This window comes from Danio rerio, chromosome 24 (assembly GCF_052040795.2).
Source record: "Danio rerio strain M-AB ecotype USA chromosome 24, GRCz13ab, whole genome shotgun sequence".
Lineage (NCBI taxonomy): Eukaryota > Metazoa > Chordata > Actinopteri > Cypriniformes > Danionidae > Danio > Danio rerio.
This window is the reverse complement of record NC_141044.1, coordinates 16509580-16535710: the sequence shown is the minus strand read 5'-3', so window position 1 is coordinate 16535710 and position 26131 is coordinate 16509580. Positions and strand designations below refer to the sequence as shown.

The 26131-nt window shown below is 34.4% G+C and overlaps 1 protein-coding gene and 1 long non-coding RNA gene across 2 annotated transcripts; one reads left to right on the top strand and one right to left on the bottom strand.

Moving 5' to 3' along the window:
* The first annotated feature begins 3794 nt into the window (after positions 1-3794).
* LOC147837999 (uncharacterized) lies at positions 3795-9777 on the top strand. Its single transcript, XM_087310225.1, has 3 exons — positions 3795-4252; positions 4570-4902; positions 4954-9777. The coding sequence occupies exons 2-3, from the start codon at positions 4621-4623 to the stop codon at positions 5107-5109; spliced, it is 438 nt and encodes a 145-aa protein (XP_087166351.1). The 5' UTR covers positions 3795-4252; positions 4570-4620; the 3' UTR covers positions 5110-9777.
* Positions 9778-12641: 2864 nt separating this feature from the next.
* LOC147837998 (uncharacterized) lies at positions 12642-18750 on the bottom strand. Its single transcript, XR_015525476.1, has 2 exons — positions 18674-18750; positions 12642-13301 (listed from the first exon to the last, which is right to left on the bottom strand). It is a non-coding gene; the product is annotated as an uncharacterized LOC147837998 (long non-coding RNA).
* Positions 18751-26131: the final 7381 nt, after the last annotated feature.

Sequence of the window (26131 nt, the reverse complement as noted above, 5' to 3'; positions counted from 1 at the left end):
GTCATAACATACTATAAGGACATTGGCATACCTCAAAAAACATGGCCGCCATTGGCCAATTAAAATTGAGCAGCCATTTAACAGGGTTAACGATGGGTGATCGGAACGAAACTTGCTGGGCATGTTCAACTCACGGTCCTAGAGATCTGTAAGAATTTAGAAAGAAATCGGCCACTAGGGGGCGATATTACATATTTTTACTGTGTAATAGGTTGTGCATTACACAACCTTTTTCGCAACCACACAAAATACATATCATATGATAGGCCTGCTCATACCGAACAGTTTGACACTAAAACCACTGCTGTCACTTACACCGTTTAATAAATATTCATCAACATATGAAAAACCTACTTTTGCGAACTAGTCCCTGGTTTTTCACTCAATCGCAACGAAACCAGTGTTGTTAGAATCTCTGGACTGAGTAGATCAATAATTATCAAAAAAATGTTGAACTTTTCACTTTGGCTAGTTGTAACAGGCTAATTTACAAAAAGGGCGTGTCCACACGAACCTACATGCCTGTAAACCAATAAGGAAAGCCCAAAACATCACAGAAATTGGTAAGCACATGTGCCATATCAATGAGAAGAAACTTGCAAAATTTTGTGAAGATCAAACCATAGGTGGCGCTATAATAGCAAAAATAGTCTTAAAAACATGCCAAATGGCTTAAAAATAAAGTAAATGTGCTTCATTTAAACACTATTTCACAAATACACTTAATCTACATATCATATGATAGGTCTGCTCATACAGAACAGTTTGACACTAAAACCACTGCTGTCACTCACACTGTTCATTAAAAAAACATCAATATAAACAAAACCTACTTTTGCGAACTAGTCCCTGGTTTTTAGTTCAATCGCAACGAAACCACTGTTGTATGAACCTCTGGACTGAGCAGATCAATAATTATCAAAAAAAAGTTGAACTTTCCATTTTAATTAGCTGTAACAGGCTCATTTACAAAGCGGGCGTGTCTACACGAACCTACATACCTGTGAACCAATAAGGAAAACCCAAAACATCACAGAAATTGATGAGCACATGTGGCATATCAATGTGATGAAACCTGCAACATTTTGTGGAGATCGGGCAATAGGTGGCGCTATAATAGTAGAAATGGTCCTAAAAACTTGCTAAAATGGCTTAAAAATGCAGTAAATGTGCTTCATTTACACACTATCACAAGTCTGATACAAGCCTATTACTAAAATTATTTACATGTTAAGTTTTTGTCCTTTTTGGATGTTTTAGAGGTCTCAAAACAAATTTTCAATATTCTATCATTTCAGCCACTATAACAGATTTTAAAGGTCACCTACCAAATTGAACCACTAGAAGTCAGCACAAGACCACTTATTTATTGTTCATAACATTTGCATACCTTTGTTTTTTGAGTTTAAAGTCAGAAAAATTGCATTTAGGATAATTCTGAATCACATTTTGACCTGATGTAAACACTGTTATGCATTAAACATCATATTTAGTCCCAGTTAACCTCTTCATAATAATTCTAATATGTAAAACTGCTTCTATAATTAAACACCTTGTTTTAAAACACGTGTAAAGAAAATCACAACTGTGGCCACTAAATGGCAGTAACAGACCACTTGTTGATTATTTTACTGCTCTGTAGCAAAGAATGTAATGTAATGTTATGTAATGCATTCTGAATCCCAAACTGACATGACATGAACACAGTTAATGCATTTAAGATCAAATTTAGTCAAAGCTTGTCACACATTTTACTCTGTAGATTTTTAATTATTTTAATAAAATACAAAATTTTTATTTTATATAGTTAGAACATGCTCAATCATAGAAGGGATATGTTTATTCACACCTAAATGGCTGTAATCACATAAATAAATTACACTGTGGCCACTAGATGAGATCACTAGAGATCACTAATAGCTTATTCGCTGCTCTTTTGTCATTTTTATTAAGAAGAGCTAAAATAGCCATAACTCATGAATGAATTAAAATATCTTCACCAAACTTGTTACACATATGCAAGAGGTCAGTCTAAGCTCATAGCATGAAACTCATAGACATTGGCCACATGCTGGCGCTATACATTGTAAAATCACTGAATCTGAGTAACCATTTATCTGATTAACTTAAAATTTGACATGCCGTGTCTGTCTAAGGTGCCATGACTCAATCTGCACATTATATCATAGGGCTGTTTACACTGGTCACTTTGACATAAAAGCGGTCACTCGAAATGTTCATAAGAAATTTGTCAATATGTAAAAACTGAAGTTGCATTTCTGGAATGTTTTATCAAACATTTGTTAGCTCAATCTATAAAATTTAGGATAATTCTGAATCACATTTTGACATGATGTAAACACTGTTATGCATTAAACATCTAATTTAGTCCCAGTTAACCTCTTCATAATAATTCTAATTGGCAAAACTGGTTCTATGATTAAACACCTTGTTTTTTAAAAAAATGCATAAAAAATCACAACTGTGGCCACTAGATGGCAGTAACAGACCACTTATTGTTTTTTACTGCTCTGCAGCAAAGAATGTAAAGTAATATGATGCATTCTGAATCCCAAACTGACATGGCCTGAACACAGTTAATGCATTTAAGATCACATTTATTCAAAGCTTGTCACACTTTTTACTCTGTAGATTTTTAATTATTTTAATAAATACTACATTTTTATTTTATATAGTTTTAACATGCTCATTCATAGAAGGAATTTATATTTGTGCTCACCAAAATGGTCGTAATCACATAAATAAATTACACCATGGCCGCTAGATGGCAGTAGGAGATCACTAATAGCTTATTTCACTGTTTTTTTTTTTTTTTTTGTCATTTTTGTTGGGAAGAGCTAAAATAGCCATAACTCATGAATTAATTAAAATATATTCACCAAACTTGTTGCACATATGCAAGAGGTCAATCTAGAGTTATAGCATAATACTTTTAGATACTGACCACATTGTGGAGCAATGCATTGAAAAATCATTGTGTCTGAGTAACCTTTTATCCGATTAACTTAATTTGACATGCAGTTAGATATATTCATTCTGGAAAGCTCTTCTGAAAGACATTGTAACAAAAGAAGTACAACAACAAAAGAAGTACATTGAAACAGAAATATGAACGTCACACACATATTTAAGCACATTTGACATTTGATTTGTGTAAACAAATTTGCTCAATTTTAAATTTATCAACTGATAATAAGTTTATAAAAACATTTTTTCATTATTAATCATTGCTAGAAATCACCATTACCACCACTAGAATGCAGCAAAAGAAAACTTTTTGGTTACTAATAGACCTGTTAACTTTGTTAACAGTTTAGAGTCAGTGGAATAGCAATCAAGAACATTGCAATTGTTTACTAAATCACTGTTGTTTTGTTTAAAATGTAATTGTCAAGGCTTACTAATTAATATACAAACATTATTTTTTCCCAGTTTTGTTATATTATGATTATGAATTTACAATTGAGTAATATTATATTTGAAGATTTATAGAGTTTATATATAAATATTACTTGATAATAATGCCATTAATGTAATTATTATAAAACATGTCGAAAAAACTAAATTACTTTACTTTTTTATGAGTTCTTGAATAACTTACAACAAAGTGTTTTCCCACCCCAAAAATACATGTTTGAAACAGACATCAACTAACCTAAATTAATTAATAACTACAATTAAAAGGTTCAAATTAAAGTGAAAAATCATACTGTATTTGGCCTTAACAACAACTAATATTGTGAAAAAGAACAGCAATGTGACTGTAACAATGTGTCAGGTCCAAATGCTGTTTATTTAAAATTGGTCAAGCAGGCAAAATTGGTGCAGATGGTATCATACAGATAATCCAAAGAGTAGTTGGTTTGACAGGTAAAAAGGATGAAGTAGGCAGAAAAATAAATATTTTTGACAAACAAAGTGTGAAAATATGGTAATGTAAGACTAGGAAAATGCTTAGAAATATACAATCTGGAAACAAGAATCAACAACAGATGTGTGTGTGTGTGTTTGTATATAAATATATACATAGTCCAAGCATCAGTCATGACGAGCTTTAGCTGTAATTGTGTAATCAAGAGGACATCTGAAACTGTTGTCAGTGCACAATGGGATATGTAGTTCAGTCCAGTGGCAGATGTGATGTGTTTAGTGCCCTCTAGTATGTCTAGTGGGCACTCAACTGCGTGACTTTGAAATATCCTCCCCACAAGGTGAGACTTCCAGATGCTTTGTGAACAGTTCAGGAGGGAGGTGAAGCAGAGGCAGATGAGTGCAGTGCAGGTGAGTTTGGAGAGTGGAGCTGTAGAGGCCCTGGAGCATGGAGCTGCGGAGGCCGTGCAGCATGAAGCTGCTAAGGTTGTGGATTGTGGAGCTCAAGCAGATTTGGGGGCTCTGGGTCAGAACACACAGGCATGTCAGACAATCCTGGTGGATCAGGTGGCAACCTTAGAGCTTGGAGTTGCTAAGGCTCTGGATTCTTGAGCTGTAGCAGATCTGTGGACTCTGGGTCAGGAGGCACAGGCAGGTCAGATAATCCTGGTGTATCAGGTGGCAACTTTGGAGCGTGGAGCTGTTGAGGCTCTGGATTGTGGAGCTGTAATGTATTTGGGGCCTTTGGGTGATGAGGCACAGGCAGATCAGATAACCCTGGTGGATCAGGTGGCGACGTTGGAACGTGAAGCTGCCGAGGCTCTGGATTGTGGAGCTGTTGCAGATCTGGGGACTTTGGGTCTGGAGGCACAGGCAGGTCAGATAACCCTGGTGGATCAGGTGGCAACCTTGGAACGTGGAGCTGCCGAGGCTCTATATTGTGGAGCTGTAACAGATCTGTGGGCTCTGGGTCAGAAGGCACAGACAGGTCCGACAACTCTGGTGGATGAGGTGGCTCTGGGTCAGGAGGCACAGGCAGGTCAGACATCCCTGGTGGATCAGGTAGCTATGGTTCTGGAGGCACTGGCGATTCAGATCACACAGGTCAATTTGGTATTTTGGGTCAGGAAACATGCGGGTCAGGAGGGTCAGAATCAGAAGTCATGGCAGGTCAGGCTGCTGGAGGTCTTTCAGCTGTGGCTCTGGTGGTGGCAGTAACCAGTTCGGGAAATATATAGTTCAGTTCAGTGGCAGATGTGATGTGTAGAGTGCCTTGTAGTGTGTCTGGTGGGCACTTAACTAGATGAATGTGCAAGCTGCCTTCACATGCTACCAGAAATTTCATACTTCTTGTTCTGAAGTCTTTTAAGTGTGATTTAGTTATTTTTTTTTTATTCATTTCTATTTGTATTTTATAATTACTATTGTTTATTTGTTTGTTTTATAATGAAAGATTGTTGAATTCTTTGTCTAAAAGATTTAGCTTGAAAACAAAACACATTTCAGTATTTTTGTATAACAAATATTGTATTGTCCTTGCATATGACATTTTATGCTAGGAAGCTGGAATTTACAATACTGTCTGGTAGCATGTGAAGGCAGCATTTACTAAAATCCCCATTCATTTATGCTGCCTTCACATGCCACCAGAAATATTTTCATTTTTGTGACTAAATTTATTTTTTAACCAATATCACGTTTCTTATATGGTTATAATCTTGGTTTTAATTTTAATTTATCTGGTAGCATGTGAAGGCAGCATAAATTCCCACAGAGGCTGTCCACTTCTTGTATTCACCTCTGTATCCCCCTCCCCCCATTTTATGGACAGATTACATCGACCATTTTATCACAACACATTCATGACAGCTGAAATATGTGGGCATAATCTCAGTCTTAATTTTATGTAACTCAACATCTTTAATGTATACATGGTCAATTAATGTGCCATATTCAGTTGTTACACTTTTAACTATTTGTGTGAACCCAAAATCCTGCATGACATTATGAATGAAGGATTTATCAAGTAGGTTCTCATTGAAGTCTCCTAGAATTATTTTACCACCTGATAAGCTGTTTATGTGATTAACCAAGTTCATAAAATTGTCTGTAAACAATGGTAAAGTATATTTTGGTGGTCTGTATACGACTGCTACAGTTGTGTTTGAATGTTGTATATTGCACATGAGACATTCAATGTTAATGCATGGTAAATCAACTACAGCAACTTTTATTTCTTCTCTGTGATATATGCCAACACCACCACGATTTTCCTCTTTTAGTTGAGCAAAAAAATCCTGACTTGTGTCATATGCAGTGCTTCGAGGTTTGGAATGGAAATTGTATCCAGCAACAGTGACTGCATGCTCTGAATAATTTGATGTTAGCCATGTTTCCGTTACACATATCATATCTGCTTCAACATATCTGTTATCTTGTCGGATATCTAGTATATGTGGGATTAATCCTTCAACATTGTGTAACATTATAGTAAATTTAAAACTTCCTGTTGTTTTACATGGAAAAATGAATGGAGGCATACTTTGTAGAGCTTTCTCAATGTTGTCTTTAGCAAAAATAACTTTCTCATTAAAATCTTCAATTATGAGTCCATCAATACTTGTCACTCGGCTTAATGCTACATATGCTTGTCCTGGAGCAAATATTTTTTTCATTGAAACAACTGCTTTGTCTAATGTTAGTCCTTGTACTTTGTGAACGGTGCATGCCCAGGCTAATCTTAGAGGAAACTGTCTTCTGACACCACCACTGCTGGTTACCTTCTCTTCCTCAGGTTCAATTGGTGTGCATTTTTCCAGACCAGGTTTTAAACATGGATTTTTCTTTCTTGCTTCTTTACCAACTCGCTCATCATCAAATTCAACATATATTTTTGATGGAAATGTTTCAATTTCATCTTTATAACAAAAGTCTTTAATTGTCCCAAAAACTCCATTTACAAGACCATCTGAAACATTAATGTTTTTCAGTAACATTATTCGAGCATCGACAGCTAATTCAAGTGATTTTTCTAAAGAAGTATTTTGAACTCTGAAATGAAACCCATCTTTTCTTTCCATGCGGCCAGTTTTAGCATTTCTCTCAAAGTCCTGTGCATTGACAATAACTGTGTCAGAGCATACTTTATGTAACATTGTTATGTTGTGCATATCAACTTCACTGTTAGTTGCATAAATGTGGATATCTGAAGATTCATCACCATCTCCTGTTTCACAGTTTTTCAGCATAGTAACGTCTGCTTCAATCATTGGTTCATCTTTTTTACGTACTCTTAAGCGACTTAATAACTCTGCAAATTGTTTATCTTTTTGGCGCATAATTTCTGTAAGTTCTGTGAAACTGAAGTTTGTTTCCCACAGATTAACACAGTTCATTGGTTCAGTGTAAAGTGGTTTTCCTTTCACAGGACCTAGCTGATACATATCTCCACATGCAATTATGGATACACCCCCGAATGATTTAAAATCTCCTGTTTGTTTGATTTGCCTCAATCTACCATGAATATAAACTAGAAGTTTATGATCTACCATTGAAATTTCATCAATTATTAATATTTGAAGGTTTCCAAATTTGACCCTTAAAGAATTAATTTTGTCATCTCCAAGAGGTTGATAAGGCAGTGCAGCGGTTGTTCCAATCGAGAAAGTGCTGTGTATAGTTGCAGCATTAATATTGTAAGCAGCAACACCAGTCGGAGCTGTTAATAAGACATGTGTCTCACCTGGGTTTTCAGATAATTTTGACAAGATGCGAGATGTTTCATAGTGTATTGATTTAATCAGGATAGACTTTCCAACACCTCCAGGACCAGATATGAACACGTGGAATGGATCTGGATTTTCACCTTGTACTTTTGCTAAACACCATTGCCGCACTTTATAAAAGATTTGTGATTGTTTTTCATTCAAAGAACGCATTAAAGCCACTGCATCTTTTTTTGCTATGACAGATGGATTTTGCTCTGTTTCAAAAACACCAGCATTTGGTAGTAGATCAGGTATGACATCATCACCTTCCTCAATTTCGATCTGTTGTTTTTTACTATCTAGACATTCAAAACGCTCAAGTTCTGCTTCTGGACAGATTTGAGCCCAAGCATCTTCCATTTGTCCATATTGTTCTAAATCATCTTCAGCTTTCTGTATGGTCTCTGCTTCTTTTTCAAACTTTGACATGTTTGTATCTACTAGGATTTTCACAGATTCAGTCTGATTTTTTTGTATTGTAACAAATCCAGTGTCATAAAATTCCTTATGGGAAGTAAAATTTGTTGGTTTCAGTTGACTTTGGAAAAAATGAGGCAGAAATAACTCTAAGATACTTTGATAATAATTTTCTGGATTTTTAGTAGGTGAGAATCGAGCATATCGTACGACTGCAAAGTCTGTGCGAGTTCTTTTTCTCACAAACCCCATGTCATTTTCCAGTATTATTCTTTCTGAACAGTTTTCAGATTTAGACAAAACTCTGTATTCTGAAGCAAATGTTGCTAAACACATTTCTGAAAACTCTTCTGTTTTTGGACGAGCTCTGTATCTCTCTGTAATGCTTGTCATCCATATGTCATTACTTTCTCCACATTTAGCTTTTTTATGGATGTTGTTTAATGGTAGACTCATTTTTATTGTGTTACTACCAGTTGGAATAAAAACCACTTTCCTTGAGCCTTGTTTAAGTTTCATGTTAGTCAAACGATAAACACTCTCTTGAGCTGAAACTTCTCTATTATGTAAAAACACACTTCCAAGTTTTCTTAAAGCCTGTTTAGCGTCTGTATTTCCTTGCTTGTGTGCTTCTTTTTGAGCATTTGCCAACAATAATCCCATTTCTCTCTCTGCTTTAGAAATATATGAAATTATATATACTATACATGAGTAAGCATCCACAACAAACTGTATATCCATGTTTGCATTCCAACAACGTAAAAGATCTGGATTATATTGATTCACCCATACATCAGCAGGCTTCCTCTTCAAAACAACAGTTGTTTTCTTTGTCATTTTATTATAAGCAGCTTCAAAAATCTCTTGATTTATACCAATAGATGCAAAGAAAGCGTCAGTTGATTCATACAGAGTGTCGTTGTTCAACAAACATTCTTTTACTTTTTCCATAACAGCTTTAGCCTGGTCTTTTGATATTTCATTAAAGCTATTTGATTTTTTTCCTGTAGTTTTATGTTTTTTACCTTTAGTTTCTTTTTTGTCATTTTCAGTCTGGCTGTTTCTTACGATGAATGTATTTCCGCTGGGTGGTCGTGGAAAGTTAAATCTACATGTAGTGCCTTTCTTTCTGCATGTTTTTGAATGTCTTTTGCTGTGTTGTTGGACACTTCTCACTGTCTCATACATTTCATTTTCATCTTCACTTGGCATTTGACAGGTTACATAGCGGTCAACAAAAGCTACTACTTCATTATCAGCATCTCGGTCCACTTGAGGTGCATTTTCAACCCAAAACAAACAATGTGTATGTGGTGATCCACGCTGTTGGAATTCTATTCGATAGAAATAATCTATTATTTTTCCAATTGGTTCAGCTGGTGACATAATGACATCTTTCAGAAAGCAATGAAACCTGTGATCAAACATTCTGGCAGCAGTTACTGGATTTCGCTGAAGCATCCCACATCTATCTGACCAGTCCAGTTCATCAACGGGAGTTTGACAGCCCTCTTGTTTTACAATAGTTTGCATTAGCTCTGGCCATCGCAGGTCAGCTGATGAAAATGAACAAAACCATGTTGGTATCCCAAGCTGCCGAACCATTGCAAACAAATCTTTTTGCACAGATTGCCAAAAAACAGGACTCCCTCTTATTGGCTTTAAGAATTTATAACCCTGATCAGCATGTAAAATCTTTTGAAGTGAGTCTTTGTTTGTCAGTGTTTCTGGAGTAATCTTTGTATTATTTGTATCATAACCCTTCCTCAAAGCAATAGAAACATTTGAGACAACTTGATTAAGCTCAGACAAATATTGGCCATAAAATATATAATCCATGTTTTGGGCAAAACGTCTATCTGCATTTAAGATTCTGTTGTTTAAGTACCTGGATAGTGTTAATTTTTCAGGTCTTATGTCATGAAAAGTTCCTGTTCCTTTTGGGAAGAGAACCGGAAAACATTTAGCTTCATTAGTTTCATCCATTAACACTCTAACTGGATTGTTGCCTTCTGCTGGAGCAAGTGACATAATGTCATCAAAATGTTGATCTAACATCTCTTGTGCAATGTCCACTGGTTGTAAACATGTATCCATAAACAAACCATGCTGTTGTCGGTCATGAAGGGTTTCATCAGTCATCTCTTCATCCTCATTTTCAGTATTGTGCTGTTCATCAACACACATATCCTGACATACGTCTAAATCAAACTCCATTTTATCACTTTTATCATTGATCTGTTCTTCCTCAACTTTACTCAAAGTATTAATCCAACTATTGTTAAATTTCACGTCTGTATACCACTTGTTTGTTTTGTTTAAATACGAAATTGCCGTTTTTATCCTTTCAGTATGCACAAATTTATATTCATAATGCCCTTTATATGTCAGTTTCCTTTTAAGCTTTACTTGTATCATATAATCATTATTTTCTGATCTTGGTAAAACGTCCACAGTTTCTGTTACATTAGATGGCACGCAAGTCACAGGTCCATGAACTCCATTCTGTCCTCCTCGAGGTAAAGCCAGCATTTTCATGAATGGAATATGCTTTGCTATTAAATGTTGCTCAAGAGAGTTTAAACAGCTTAATTCGACAGGAATAGGGTCTAAACCAAGATTATTTGATACACTTTCAGCAGGAATTTTACCTTCGCATATTTTTCGATCACATGTGTGACAAATCCATAGATATGCAGCTGTACTGTCAATATGTTCACAATTTTGGCTACAGTGTTTGTTACATTTATGAAGATAATTTAGTGTTATACATTTTTCTGCAATAAGTCCAACATGCTCTGATTTTTGAAAATATTTGTTTTTATTGCAGTGTTTGACCTGTGTTTTGAAGCAGAATCGATGACAGACAGAACAAACATATTCAGGACCTGTAGATATTTTTTCTTTGAACTGTTCAATCACAAAGTCAATCTCTTTTCTTTTGTTCTCTGCTTCCTGTTGCCTTATAGTATTTCTCATTTTAATACTTTGAACAAAACTAATATCATTTTTATATTTCTGCTTGTTGTAATCTATTACCATGTTTTTGTGAATTTCATTTACCTTATATTTTTCAATGCTGTACTTCTGCACAGATTCTCTATGTTCTTCATTTTCTCTGTATTTTGTAACACTGTAGTCTTTGACGTTTTCTCTATGCTCTTCATTTACTCTGTATTTTGTAACACTGTACTGTTTGACATTCTCTCTATGTTTTTCATTTTCTCTGTATTTTGCAACACTGTAATCTTTGACAATGTCTTTATGTCTTTTATTTTCTCTGTATTTTGTAACACTATATTCCTTAACCTTCTCTCTATGTTTTTCGTTTTCTTTGTATTTTACACTGCTATCTCTTCGTTTCATTTCTTTCAAATCAATGTCATTGTTGTATTGGAATTTCTGCTTACGAAGCTTACAACGGTCTAAAGAAGGTTTTGAACTTACATTGTTTGTTGGTCGTTCAAGTGATGATGCACAAATACCAGCACAAGTCCCATTTTTTGTTTTCACACATATCACGACTTCATAATGACAGTTATTCACATGTTTTAAATAAATTCCATTCTTTAAATGAGCACGTCTATTTGACAATACTGCTGAAGATGAAAATTTTAGCCATTTCTCTCTAGTGTATGTAAAAATGTCTGCACCAATCAAGTCACAAGCAGCCTGTATCTCAAGTTCGGTAGCCCACGTTCCCAGAAATCTCATTTTGGATTTAGCAATATATTCTGGTACAGAACTGTGTCCATGTCTAAGAAACTTATTATACTTCTGCTCATTCTGCAAAATGTAATTAACAACACTTAGCCGGCATTTTCTGTGTTCAACTTCATTTCCTGTTATGGCATACGTTAAAGCCCTAAAAAAGCAATTTCCATCACCCACAATACTTTTTGTTTGACAAGGCTCAGTCATTTCAATTGCATCTGAATGATATTGTTCCTTTTCATTGTGCACCAAGTATAGCTTTAAGCAAATGTGTTTTTCTTGCTGCATGGTTAACGGACTAAACTGAAAGGAGACACCATCTGTTTGAAAAATGAATTCAACATCACCTGCGTCTTCATTTGTTCGACATGCAGAATGCAATCCCAATTGATGATTTTCACCTGTGCTCAAGTTCGTTGCACAGCTACTACGGACTGTATCAGGTTGCATTTCAGTTTCGTTTTCCAAGACTGCATCACACACGGACAGCTTTACATTTTCAACACGTTCACCATCGGCTATTATACTTGCCTTGACGCCAGTTACCTCAAAGGGACTGTTGTTTGCATACAGTGACTCACCAAGTTTTTTGAGATGGATGAGCAGACACTCCATGTTGGGATAAAATGCCACTAAGCTTTTACCTTCTGTTGCACACGTACCATCAGAGCTGCGTGAATGGGAATCTATTACAGCAAACCAGGAATGTTGTCTCACAACAGCACAGATGTTTAGATTAATATTTACCAAACATGCATCACACATCTGAAAAGCTTGATTCACTGCTTCATCAAGAGACATAGCAAAACCTTGCAAACCTTCTGCATATTCATCAACACCAAAAAGGCCAGACAATGTTTGATCATATTTTATTGAAAATGTACAATCATTTATTGTGTGTGTGTCAGGCAGCTCATCAACGCGTATATAGCCTCGTCCAGGATCGTTGATTTTTCCAGCATTTTTCATGGCGCTGTACAGCTCATCACCATTCAGCAGAACAGAATCCAGATCACTCGAGCTCCACTGCAAAACACTTTTCATCTTACACATCACAATTGCAATTAAACTGTTTGCACCACATTGCTTTCCCATATTCTGGCCGAAGTAGATATCTCCTTGATGGAAAGAGCCTCTGATGATGGAAGTCTGTGGAGATAATTCAGAAACAGCATTCATAGTTATCTCAGTATGTTGTTCAGGCTTAGGATCAGGCTTGGGATCAGAGTAGACTTTAGGTAGAGGGTTTAGAGGAGAGTTTAGGTGAAAGAGACTTTGAGCGTATTTTTCAGGCATTTTTGCATCATTCTTTGTGTCATTTTTTCCTTTGTCATTTTTTCCTTTGTCATTTCTTTTGTCAGAGTTTTTTTTGCCGTTGTGATACACACAACGTTCAGGTATTTCTGCCATTTTTTTAAGAGGTGGCAGGACCTCTTCAGGATCAGCAGCCAGCCGGTCTGCTATCCTCTTCTTGGCAGCCTTGGATCGCTGAGAGCCTTTTGTACGAGGCATCTGCACAGAGAATAGCAAAAATTAATCGCATACTAACAAATCGTAATGCAGACAATTGCATATAACAAGCATGTGATCAGCTTATGACAAAAAAGGAAGATGAGATGTGTATGTATGTGTATATATATATATATATATATATATATATATATATATAGAGAGAGAGAGAGAGAGAGAGAGAGAGAGGGAGAGAGAGAGAGATAGATAATAATAATATATATAATAGATAGTAATAAGACAATTTAAGTTAAATGTTTTGTTTCATCAGATTTAGTGTTTAGCAGTTTAATAGTAATTTAGGTAATATTTAATAGGTTTGTACAGAAGTACTTTAATGTAGGGAGTAACCACCTTCCACTGCCACTAGATGTCGCCACTAACTTGGTTTAGTGCTCTGTGTCCACAGAATATACACTTTCCTGTAATTTAGTAGACTCTTTATTCCATGCGATAAATAAACTACAAGTCAACAATCGAGTAAAACAGTTCAAATTAAGTTAATTAAAAGCCTTAAAATATAAAGTGCAGTTGAATTGAGTAGCCTAATAATCTTCATCATTTCACCCAGAAAATATATAATACATTGCTAAAAAGTTAATTAATTGTACTATCCCTTAAGCGTATTCCCCGTTTTTAATAGTTGTAATAAATTATAAAATTTATAGTTGTAAATTTGTAATATGTAAACTTTAGGTATGAAACTTGGGGTGCCTGGCTGTAGCACTAAATAAGTAACATAAGAACAGATGAATTGCAGAGGATAACAAATGTGTGTCCTGGCTTTATTTATAATGTACATACAGCACACATGGTCGTGATAGGCAATTGTGAAAGCAGAAAAAGTGCACAGCCACACACGCATTCAAAGTGATTTCATAATCAGTAGCTTCCTCAAATGCACATTATAGGACTACATGATATTATGTTAAATACACAATAGCCTAGATAGGTCTAAAATAACATCCCTGAATGACATCAGGAATAAAGCAGTTATTGCTTCTTCTTGTGCACAATGATAAACATGGAAGGGGCAAACCATCAGGTCATCCCGATGAAAATAATTTTTTTTTTAAATAGCACAAACTTATGTTTTAATTTCACATTAACTGGTAATACCGTAAAGTTACATGTCATTTTATTTCTGTCTCCTTCTACATTTATGCCGGTCAAATTTTACCCTTTTATCAATGTGCATAATAAGTACTCAGTCCAAAATGTGTGTGAGTTTCAGATTAAATTATCAGATCATTGATTTTTACTTTGCTAAAAGGTACATTTTTGCATCGCAGGGAACTGTAGCTGTAGCAAATATGCTGCTTCTACCTGCTTGATCAAAGTGGGTTTCTGTATAAATAGGAAAAAGTTAAGACCGAAGCAGGAATTTATTTGGTTACAGGTATTTGGTTTTGCAAACAACATTACAACTTACAACATTCGCAAGCACAAACAGACATGTGCATCTAATGTTGACTTTAGTAATCTACTAACACAGCAAATATAACAAGATGTCAACAAATAATTAAATAAAAAATGTATGCATGTACACTGTATATATGTTGTGTGCACAACAGCTGTGGTAATTGCAGCACATTATATACCCCATAATGCAAAATGTTTTAAAAATGTAAACTATATCACTTACTGTTTCTTGAAGTGCACTTGAAATCACAAAGATAATTTTCTATATCATTTTTATTTATTTATTAATTTTTATTTTAAATGTATTTTCTACCAAATATTGAATTAAACAGGGTTAAAACAAAACTATGCAGAGCTCTGAACCTTAAGAAACTATGTTTGCCTCCACTGCTACAAACAATTAACTATTTCATGAAACACCAGTAAGTCAGTTATGATGAAGTCTACATAGAGCTGAGCAATATGGAAAAAAAAAATTACGATAATCTTTTTTTCATACCAGTCGATATCGATATTTATCACGATAGACGTAAAATCTTTATATCTATCGATTTTATAGGATTTTCAGCATACCAATAACTTTGTGCAGCTGATTTAACACATTTTGTAAAATGTTTTACTGTCTGACAATATAAATAAAATAAGCAAAAGAATAATCTTAATTTAGCAATTACTATTCAAGTTTTCAACAATTAAAGACATAAGTTATTGGATATTATTGTTCAACGTCAGAAAAAATTAAGTTTTGAACAAGTTAAAGGCGAGTTAATGGTCACAGAATTTTCTCCGTTAAAGATCTTCTTTATATCTGCGGATGTTTTCACAAATTTTATCTGACAGACTGGCACGAATATGGGACTAGGACACTCATTTTATAAAGCGCGCATCATGGCGAGATATGCGGGGAGCGTCTCCGTTGACACATGCCTCCTAGTTATTATCCTTCAGATTGCGTTTAATCTTCCGAGGTAATCTAACAATACTATAAGTGCTGCGAATAGCCTGCAAAGACTGTATAGCTCATGCTGCTCAAATCGTGCTTCGTTACTGAATTGAAACGAAACCGTGAACATAGTTTGATGGATTGTTTTGGCGCTAAAGCATATAGCGGGGCTTGTGTTCACCTCGCTTCACCTCAGATGTTATTAATTCTTGTTTATGCTATAGATAACCAACCAACAGAATATACATCAAAATTAAGTTACACATTATACAAAACGAAATTAGTTTCAAAAAGACACATTTTCAAAGAGATATATATATATATATATATATATATATATATATATATATATATATATATATAAATGTATATATAATAATAAAAATGATAATCCCCCCCCAATTGATCAAATTTAAATGTTAAATTAATATTATATGAGACATTAACTTCAAAAATGCAGTATGCACCTGTAGCAAACATTCCAAATTTCAAACACTTTTTAGATAATGTGCAATTTGATTAATACCCACCTAAAAACAATTACTTAAAATAGTGAAATACCAAATATTGAATACTAGAGCTGCTAAACTCTCTCTCTTTCTGAAAGCTTATACCTCAGCGGAAATTACTTTAAGCTCGATTCAACAATTATATATATATATATATATATATATATATATATATATATATATATATATATATAAATATATAAAAGCTTTAAGTGTTCTTTGAGATTGTGTTATCAGTCATATCTTCTGTCTTTTTTTTTTTTTTCTCGTAAGGCACGGCTTTCGAGAATGATGACATGAGACTCTGCTGGGTAGTTGGTTTACCAACACTTGTTTGGGTCTGTAATTTCATTGCATCTTCATAAGGGTGGCATTGTTTTAAATGATGAAACAGGTCTGTGGTGTTTTTTGCTTTTGATTACAAAAGTTGTCTGCAGTTTTCACTGCACGTTGCTGTTTTGTGTTGGATTGCAAAAAAACGAAGTAGCTCAAGACTACTGAAGTCTAGTGACGTTTCTTGTCAATGTCTGTGACCTTTTTTTTTTTTTCTTACTGCAAGTGCAACAAACACTATATGACTGTTAACTTGTATTCTGCATGCGGCACTCGGAAAGGCAGGCTGCAAATAATTAACTATGCATAAACTGCATACTGCGTAAATATTATTGACCAATTATCAAACTGTCATTATCGTATTACCGAAAAAAATATTTATTGTGACAATTATCTATATCAAATTATCGGCCAGCCCTAAGTCTATATCAGGGCTATTTATTTAGTTTGTCATGGGGGCCAGATCATAAAAAGCATCCCAAATAAAAGGCCGGAGAGATATGACTTCAAATATGAGTGAAAACACAACAGCATACAAGAGCCCATATGCTTTATTTTTGCTCCTTAATGCACAGTTCAGACTGCATGATTTTAGCCTTGATTTTGACTCGCTGATAGCTTTTGAGAAATCGCCGACAAATGGCTGAAATCACAGTCAAATTAGTACTCATTCATGTGAGTGACAATCACACAGTATGAACTATCAAGGACACCGACAGCCGTGAGATATTTGACGTGCTAAATGTCTGGAGCTGTCAGGGATTCAAATCATGGCGTGTGAAAAGAGTTTTGACTGAAAATAACAACTGCGATCACCTACAGCCAATGAGAGAGCAGCATCCACTTGCATGGGTACTTGCAGGCCAGCGGGAGCTTAGGGAAGAATTTAAAAGCACTCATTTTCTGTTGATTTGGACCCAAGAAATGGAGGAAAAGCTAGTGGAAATTTAGCAGAAAAACCGTGTTTGACATGTCATCTGAGCTGAGAAATTGCCAATTCCCTTCAAAAGCTAGGTGAGCAAATATGTACATTTCTACCGTACTCTTTATCATTATGTAGTTAATAACGAAACATATATTACGTGACTTGGCATTGTTTCCATGTCACTTCTCACGTGTGTTTGGTTGTGAGTTGTAGTTTGGACAAAGTTGTCGGCAATTCTTTCTATTGTAAACTCATGCAGTGTGTAAGCCTGTCGCCGATCCATGCTACAGTGTAAAAACAGCAATGACAAAACGCAAGCCCAGATAGTCATGCAGTGTGAAAACATCCATGACACGACTACTTTGAAAAATCATACAGTCTGAACATGGCATAGGACACCCATATTGTATTTTTCTACATTAAAATGTTAATATATTGCATTTTGAAATCATATAATATCAGTGCATTACACAACTGGCTTTTTTTTTTTTACAAACACTCAAATGTTGTATTTCAATTAGGTATGCAACAATTTTGGTTGTACGATTATATAGTTTGAAAAAAAAAAAAAACATGGTTTCACGGTTATCACGTCTAATGTAAATTTAAGCTTTATATTAGGCAAGTACTCAAACTGTTGTTATCATCAGAATGCCACGCACAACTCTTATCACTACGGCCCGAGATATTTTGTACTTGGGGAGTCTGGAAGGCACAAGCGCATTGCTTTGCTTGTGCACGCACATTGCCTTGAAGCTTAAGTATCTAAATGTTTTCGGCTGCTCCCGCTACTCAATGTCAGGTGACTCACTCTCTGTGCAGCTCGTGCTATATTAAACAGATACACATCATTTCATAACTATAGCAACCATTTTTCGACTGAACAAAATTTATTTTTGATGTCTTGTTTACACTATTTAAAGGGCCGAAACCAATTGCCTCGCGGGCCAAGTTCAGTCCGTGGGCCACTAATTGAATAGCCATGGTCTACATCATTAACAATGATACTAAACAAAACGAAATTTAATATTTTGTGGATTACTACTGCTGCTGAATGTTAAAATATTTAAGTTTTGGTTATTAGTAACAAGCTGGTGCAAATATTTACATTTACTGTAAATAGACTTTTATTTGAATAAAACTGATAGTATCATATTTATTTAAAACATTACCAAGTACCACAACTTGCAGTTTAACAATTTCCTAAAATTATGATGAACATTTTGCAATTATTTCAACTTACCTTGAAATCTATTCCATTGTTTCATCAACATGAAAAACAAAAACAAATTAGAAATTACATTACAGCACACAAATCTTACAGTACATAATAGATCTATAATCTTAACTGTAGTAAAATAAGACAAAACGGTACAAAAACATTTAGTAAAAACAGATTTTTTTTTTTACATGTACTGAGCTATAGTTTATAACAATCTCTCAACTTTAAATTATTTTAAACATTGTTTTGACAGTGCCATCATTTATTGTCAACATCATACATTTAAAACTTACTTCACCTAAAAGTTTACTTCACCCTAAAATGTACTTGCTATTAACTTACCCTCAAAGGGTTTAACACCTTTGAGTTTTTTTATCCAATTAAACTGTGAAAAATTAATAAAAAAATGCTACATTTTTTTTTTACTTTTTATTTAAACGGCAATGGTTAACTAAACGATATTAATTTCATATAGCGTCAAGAACTTTTCCTATGGTTATTTGATGTAGTTGTTGTGCGGTTTATTCCTACCGTCACAACATTCACACGTGTGCAGCCACACATACATTCACCGGCCACTTTATAAGGTACACCTGTCCAATTGATTGCAAATAGACATACACGTGTTCCTGTTTCTGCTTATCTGCTCACATCAAATGCAACATGCCAACCAAACAGGTAAATATGCTGCTGTGCAGATCAACTATTGCTAACTAATTTAATGTCGACAAACCAGGACTTATCCTAATGTTTTACTCTTGAGATACTATGCAAAATTTGAATATGCTGAGGGGGACTTTTTAGAGTTACAACAACTCAATACTGGCTAATTTAATACATTTTTATAAATGTCTGACAATGTTGACATAATAGGGGACACACCTTTGAAATCCTAAAACATACAAGTCAGTGAAGAATAACAATACCTTAATGAGATCGCAGTAATTCCTACTTTTGATAAAACAAGCGTTTTGTTCCTCATTAATAATACATTTAATTGCAAATAAATTTTAAAGTGTTATTTAGGATAAAGAGAAGACTATATGTGCCATACATTTGTTTTAGATTATAAAATTTTATTCTTTTTTTATTTTTAAACCTAACCGCAATTGAGTGAACCTGTTTTATCCAATGTCTCAATCAAAATCATATACATAATCTACAGTAATTATTGAAAATCAAAAATTAGTCTGTCTACTAGTGCTGAGCGACATACGAAATTTTCAGATCGCCATATCGCCCCTCTGTGTGATCGCCGATACACGATACTATCGCATGGGGGCGCGGCAGTGTTATATATAAAATAATAATAAATATAATATTAAAATATTATATTTAACCATATCTAAACATATTTATTAACCTTTTGGCTGATTTTTAAACTTATTTAATAGCCTATTGCATTTGCATAACGTTTAAATTTGGATAAATCAAACCAATGCAAACCACTGTGCTTTTACAGCTTAAACGGGCTTTGAGACAGAAATTATATCAAACAAGACTCGATGCAACAGATGCAGACTCTGTGGCACGGGACAGGATTTGACGTTAACTTCGGGTTCATGCCGTTATCCTCAGCCCACGGGACTGCCGCAAAATGGATATAATATACATGGATGAAAGCAAATAAAATGACATTTATCTATGCAAGGAAGAAACAAGGATGTATTAAGGTCCTTTCAGACAGAAGGATGGAGGAGTCGCCGCCCGCACATGACTGTTTCTATGCTGTGAAGTTTTCCATGTTTTGCTCAGTTTACCGCGGCGCAGCTTCAGGTCTAATCAATCACAAAAGTAATCATCCACAGTGTCACATTTGTATTTGCTAAGATCTAACACAATGTTGCGCCTGACATGGGTTTATTGTTCTCTGATAAGAGTTTCATTTTAGACATGGCTGCGGTGAGTCGACATTAGCCTATTGCTATAATATTAAACAGACTATTTGACCTAAAACTTTTTACTGAGCTCAGTAAAATGTATTTTGATAAGTTATTAATAATCTGTTCAATAATAATTTAATGCCAAAACGAATGGTTACATACAGATTGTTTTTAATTGCATATAGACAAGTTTAAATAAATAAATAAAATATATTTTAGGCTTAAAAAATAAATAAAGACCTAACATATGTTTGAAAATTAAAAATATGGGTTATTTTCTGAAAAATGCGCATGTCCGTGTTTATCATTCTATCGAATTAAACACAAATAAGACAGGTATATTTCGTGTACTATTTGAAGGAGCAGTCAATGCATGCAATGAAAAAATAGTCTATAAGCCCCCTTAAAACTTAAATAGGCTATTAATAACGGATATAAAAGATAAAAATAACTTGTTTTGTTTTGAGAGAGAGAGAGAGCGTGCAAGAGAGCAATCGAAGTAATTCAATTTTGTCCAAAAGTGTCGGTCAGGTGATGTTGATGTAAACAGTTGAATATCATATTATTTGTAGTTAATTTATTATTATTGATGATGATTAAAATTAGTAATACTATTCATTTTGTTCAATAATCCAATTAAAACATGTAATAGGTCTACATTAGTGCAAAACGAGCTCTGCAATATTTTTGCCTATCGTTGATACACGATACTATCGTCTAGCTGCACAACCCTACTGTCTACTAATAACACTGTAAAACAATAATAACTGCATAAAATATTTATAGAAACTATTTGCTACGTAATCATAAAAATAATAAGCAGAACCTTACCTCCACAAATCAGCTTTCACAACGTTCTGAAAAACAAAAAACAGACAAAAAAGAAACTATTAATGATAAATATTACATGGAGCAAAAATACTGTTTATAAAAATGGTGAAGAGTCAGACCTTTTTTTGGATAAGCAAAAAAGGGAGGAGACAAGTGTCATTTGTTTTTTCATTTATACTAAAATATTACTGCAAAAAACTATTGTCTGTCATTTTTTTTAATAAAACAAGAAAAACACAGCTGAAAAAAGGAAAATATTCTATTTTAAATGGCTTTGCTACTGTTCCTGATAATGCTAAATATACAAGTATAACATCTAGTACAACATATATTTATCTTCAATTAATGGTTCACCAATTCACACATAAAACTTCAGGTTTCATTATAGGTGGATCATTTCTGAAAACCCATGCAGTGACATAATTTGGATAGTTGTTTGTTGCTACCTGTGGGTTACACAATGTTAGTCAGTTAGTTCCATTAAACTGTAATGTTAAGTTTTACCATAAACAAGTGTTTATATCTAAACTATAAACTGTTCTCTCAGTTCTTCAGTTTTATATAACAGTTTGTAAAGAAGAAAGTGTAAAAACTGAATCCCTCTCAATAAAACACATTTGAATGCAGTGCTTATACCTAATAAACATATGCAAATCATTATCATCAATTATTGTTCATGTTATGCGGGTTTGAATTGAGATTACAATATTTTAATGTTTAAAGCAATGGTTTTATGCTGCTTTTTAAAACTGGTTTTATGTTTTATGTCAATAGGGATTATAAAGATAATTTATCTCAAAGGGTTTAACTTTCATTTTAGACAACACTAAATCAGTGATTATGATAATAAACTCCAGGATGAAGATTTAATCTCATAATTGTGTATTTGGCAGTGCAAAACACAGTGAAAGTCAACTAAATTCAGCCTAGCGTTGTCACAATAATGGAATTTATTGCCGAATTTTTAAAAACATCCATCCCCCGCTTTCAGCACTCTTGAGCTCGTTCTCAAACAGCGCTGATTTACCATTGTGTTCACCTGCTCAACAGAAATGACTGATTGATTGGCCGTGAACGTCATTATATCACCGAACTCACTGCTGTTCACAGTGTGAACACATATACAAGGAGCCTTTTAAAGTAGCGATTAATCAGCGGATCGGTCATTTGTGTTTAGCACGTGGACACAATGTCAAATTAGCACTGTTAAAACACGTGCTTAATGGCGTTTACGGGAAATTGACATTTTTAAAATACCGACAATAGTCAGCGTTTATTTTTTTTACTTGCATTTGGCGCTTAACGAGTGTAAACGTTAAGCCCATCTAGACAGAGAAAGAGAACATTGACTCTCTGGTGACCATTGCACTGTTTTCAGATTACTCAATGACCTGCCAATCTGACATGCTTTGGCTTAGATCAAACTAAATACATTGAAGACTAACAGTGTTAAAAATAACAAGATCAACACCACTTTTCTTTAGATTATTTTAAAATCATTATCTTGTAGGCTAATGCAGATCAGCTAAATTTCACTATGTTACTAAAATAAAGGCGTGCCTAAATACGTTTAATCACAAAATACACCCGAAAAACATACAAACAGATTAAAAAAGACTTATACCAACCAAAAACTATCATGGATGACTAATATTAAAACAGATATTGCATAGATTACAGAGAGAGACAAAAAACCGCATGCTTACGCTTCAGCAGGTGGAACAAGGGTGGATAAAAAGGAAGTACGATCTCGTTGTGTTACAATGCGCGCCCTCTAGTGTATGGGAGTTTAATCACGCGTTACTGAAAACTACTAAATGCACCTTTGCCAAAATATATAAAATGGACTTTGCAATTTATATGACAAAATGTATGTCTGTTAAACCTAGAATTTTTATATTACAGTAGTCAATAACTAATTTACCTAAAAGAGATTTGGAGTTTTATGTTTTGCAATGTAAATTATAATCTACAGAACATACACAACCAAATTCAAACACTCAATATTTTAAATATAAGTAAATAAAGATTGCATATTACATTTTACAAGCATACCTATAAATATTAAACATTGTGTTTAATTATAATGTTTATTAAACAATTTTATTATGCTATCAATTATTATCTCCCTTATATTGAAAACTGTGAAGACTGAGTCTGTCTGAAATTATACTGTTTGACCAACAGTATGAAAATCATAACATTACAACTTTATTCAGAAACTGTTTTTACAAAAGAATATAAATAAAAAATCTTTACCTTGAAGTATAAAAAACAAAACAAATAAGAATTAAGCATGACCAATAGCAATGACTCAAAAAATAAAATTAAGTAAATAAAATGAGATAATATATACTTGTTGTATGTTTATATGCTTCAATCCAAATTAAGTAGCAATATTACACAAAATGAGTTCCTACACTTTCATGGACAACGGATTTAAGTACTTGAAGTTTTTAAAGCACCATTTGTTTTAAATCAAGCACCTTTGTAATTCACACCGACAACACTTAGTGTCATAAAGTCCTTACTGTGCTTAACATTTCATTTAAAATTAATATTTACATTAAAAATTCAGTGATGATGTTTTACATTCATAGGTTTCAATGAGAGTTTAATCACACATTAAAGCTATACTAAATGAATCTTTGCAAACATAAAACTATGCAGACTTTTGCATATCTGACACTTTTTTATAATCACACTAATCTTATAATACATTTTATAAAGATGATTTACCTTTAGGCGGCATGATGCAGTGGGTACCACTGTCACCTCACAGCAAGAAGGTCACTGGTTCGAGCCTCGGCTGGGTTAGTTGGCATTTCTGTGTGGAGTTAGAATGTTCTCTCCGTCTTGATGTGGGTTTCTTCCGGGTGTTCCAATTGCAAAATCACAACTGTGGCCACTACACGGCAGTAACAGACCACTGATAGTTTATTTTACTGCTCTGTAGCAAAGAATGCATTCTGAATCCCAAACTGACATATCATAAACATGGTTAATGCATTTCAGATCAAATTTAGTTGAAGCTTGTCACACTTTTTACTCTGTAGATTTTTAATTCTTTAAATAAAACACAAAATTTTCATTTTATATAGTTATGTTATAGTTTTGTCAATTTTATTAAGAAGAGCTAAAATTGCCATAACTCATGAATGGATTGAAATATCTTCACCAAACTTGTCACAGACATGCAAGAGGTTAATCAAAGGTCAGAGCATAAAACCCGTAGACATTGACCACATGGTGGCGCTATACATTGTAAAATCACTGTATCCGAGTAACCATTTATCTGATTACCTAGAAATTTGACATGTCGTGTCTTTGTCTAAGGTGCCATGACTTGATCTACACATTATATCATAGGGCTGCTTTTACTGGTCACTTTTACCGGTCACTCGAAATGTTCATAAAAAATTTGCCAATATGTAAAAACTGAAATTGCTTTTCTGGAGTGTTTAATCAAACATTTGTTAGCTCAATCTATAAACTCTAACACTCTGATCATATATTTAATTGTCGAATAAACTACTTACAGGCGTCCTAACTGCTATTTAAACTTACCCTGCTAAACTGCTTGACCCCCGTTAATTGCTGCTTGCAGCTATATTTTTAGGGGGTCAAGCGCGTAGCGCTGAAACCCTATTGTATTTGTTAAAGTTTTTATTAGGGGTTCGAGCGCGAAGCGCTAAAACCCTATTGTTTTTGTAAGAATTTTTATTATTATTATTATTATTATTATTATTTTACTTCTGCCATAATCACTATTGCCCAGGCCAAACCGTAAGGCCTATTGGCTTCAAACTTGGTCAGATGGTAGTACTCCTCACCGCTACTCAGATCCAAAGGCTCGTCAAAATCGGGCCATAGGTGGCGCTACAGCGCTAAAAACAAAAAAAATTTAGTAATTTGGCCGCCATTTCTAAACCGTTTGTCGTAGGCTCAAAAACTTTACATATTTGGAATCCTTGCGTCAGCACGAACAAAAGTGGAGTCACTCAGATTTTCTCTACGACGCACCGTTTTTCCGCTACATCGCGATTTGTCCGACACCTACTTATGCGAACTAGTCCTAGGGTTTTCACCCAATCTGAACCAAACCAGTGTAGAAATGTTCTCTGGACACTGAATAGCAAAAGTTATTGAAAGAAAGTTGAAATGTTGATTTCACGCGAAACCGTACACAAGAACGTGACATGCTAATGTAAGCTAAAAGCTAATTGTAGCTGTAACTTTTGAACGGATTGAGATATCTTCATCAAAGTTGGTACACACATGTATAAGGTCAATTTGAGGTCACAGTGCAAAACCCGCAAACTTTGGCCTCAAGGTGGCGCTATAAAGCCTAAAAAACTTAAAAATGACTCTAACCTCACAACCATTAGTCCAATCAGCTTGAAATTTGGCATGCAGTGTCTTTGTCTAACGTGTCATGACATACTATAAGGACATTGGCATATCTCAAAAAACATGGCCGCCATTAGCCAATTAAGATTAAACAGCCATTAAACTAGGTTAACGATGAGTGATCAAAACGAAACTCGGTGGGCATGTTCGACTCATGGTCCTAGAGGTCTGTAAGAATTTTAAAAGAAATCCGCCACTAGGGGGCGATTTTGTGTTTTTTGAAGTTGTAATTGATTGGTTATTACACAAAGTTTTGCACAGCCACACAAGATACATATCATATGATAGGGCTGCTCATACCGAACAGTCTGACACTAAAACCACTGATGTCACTCAATCTATTCATTAAATATTA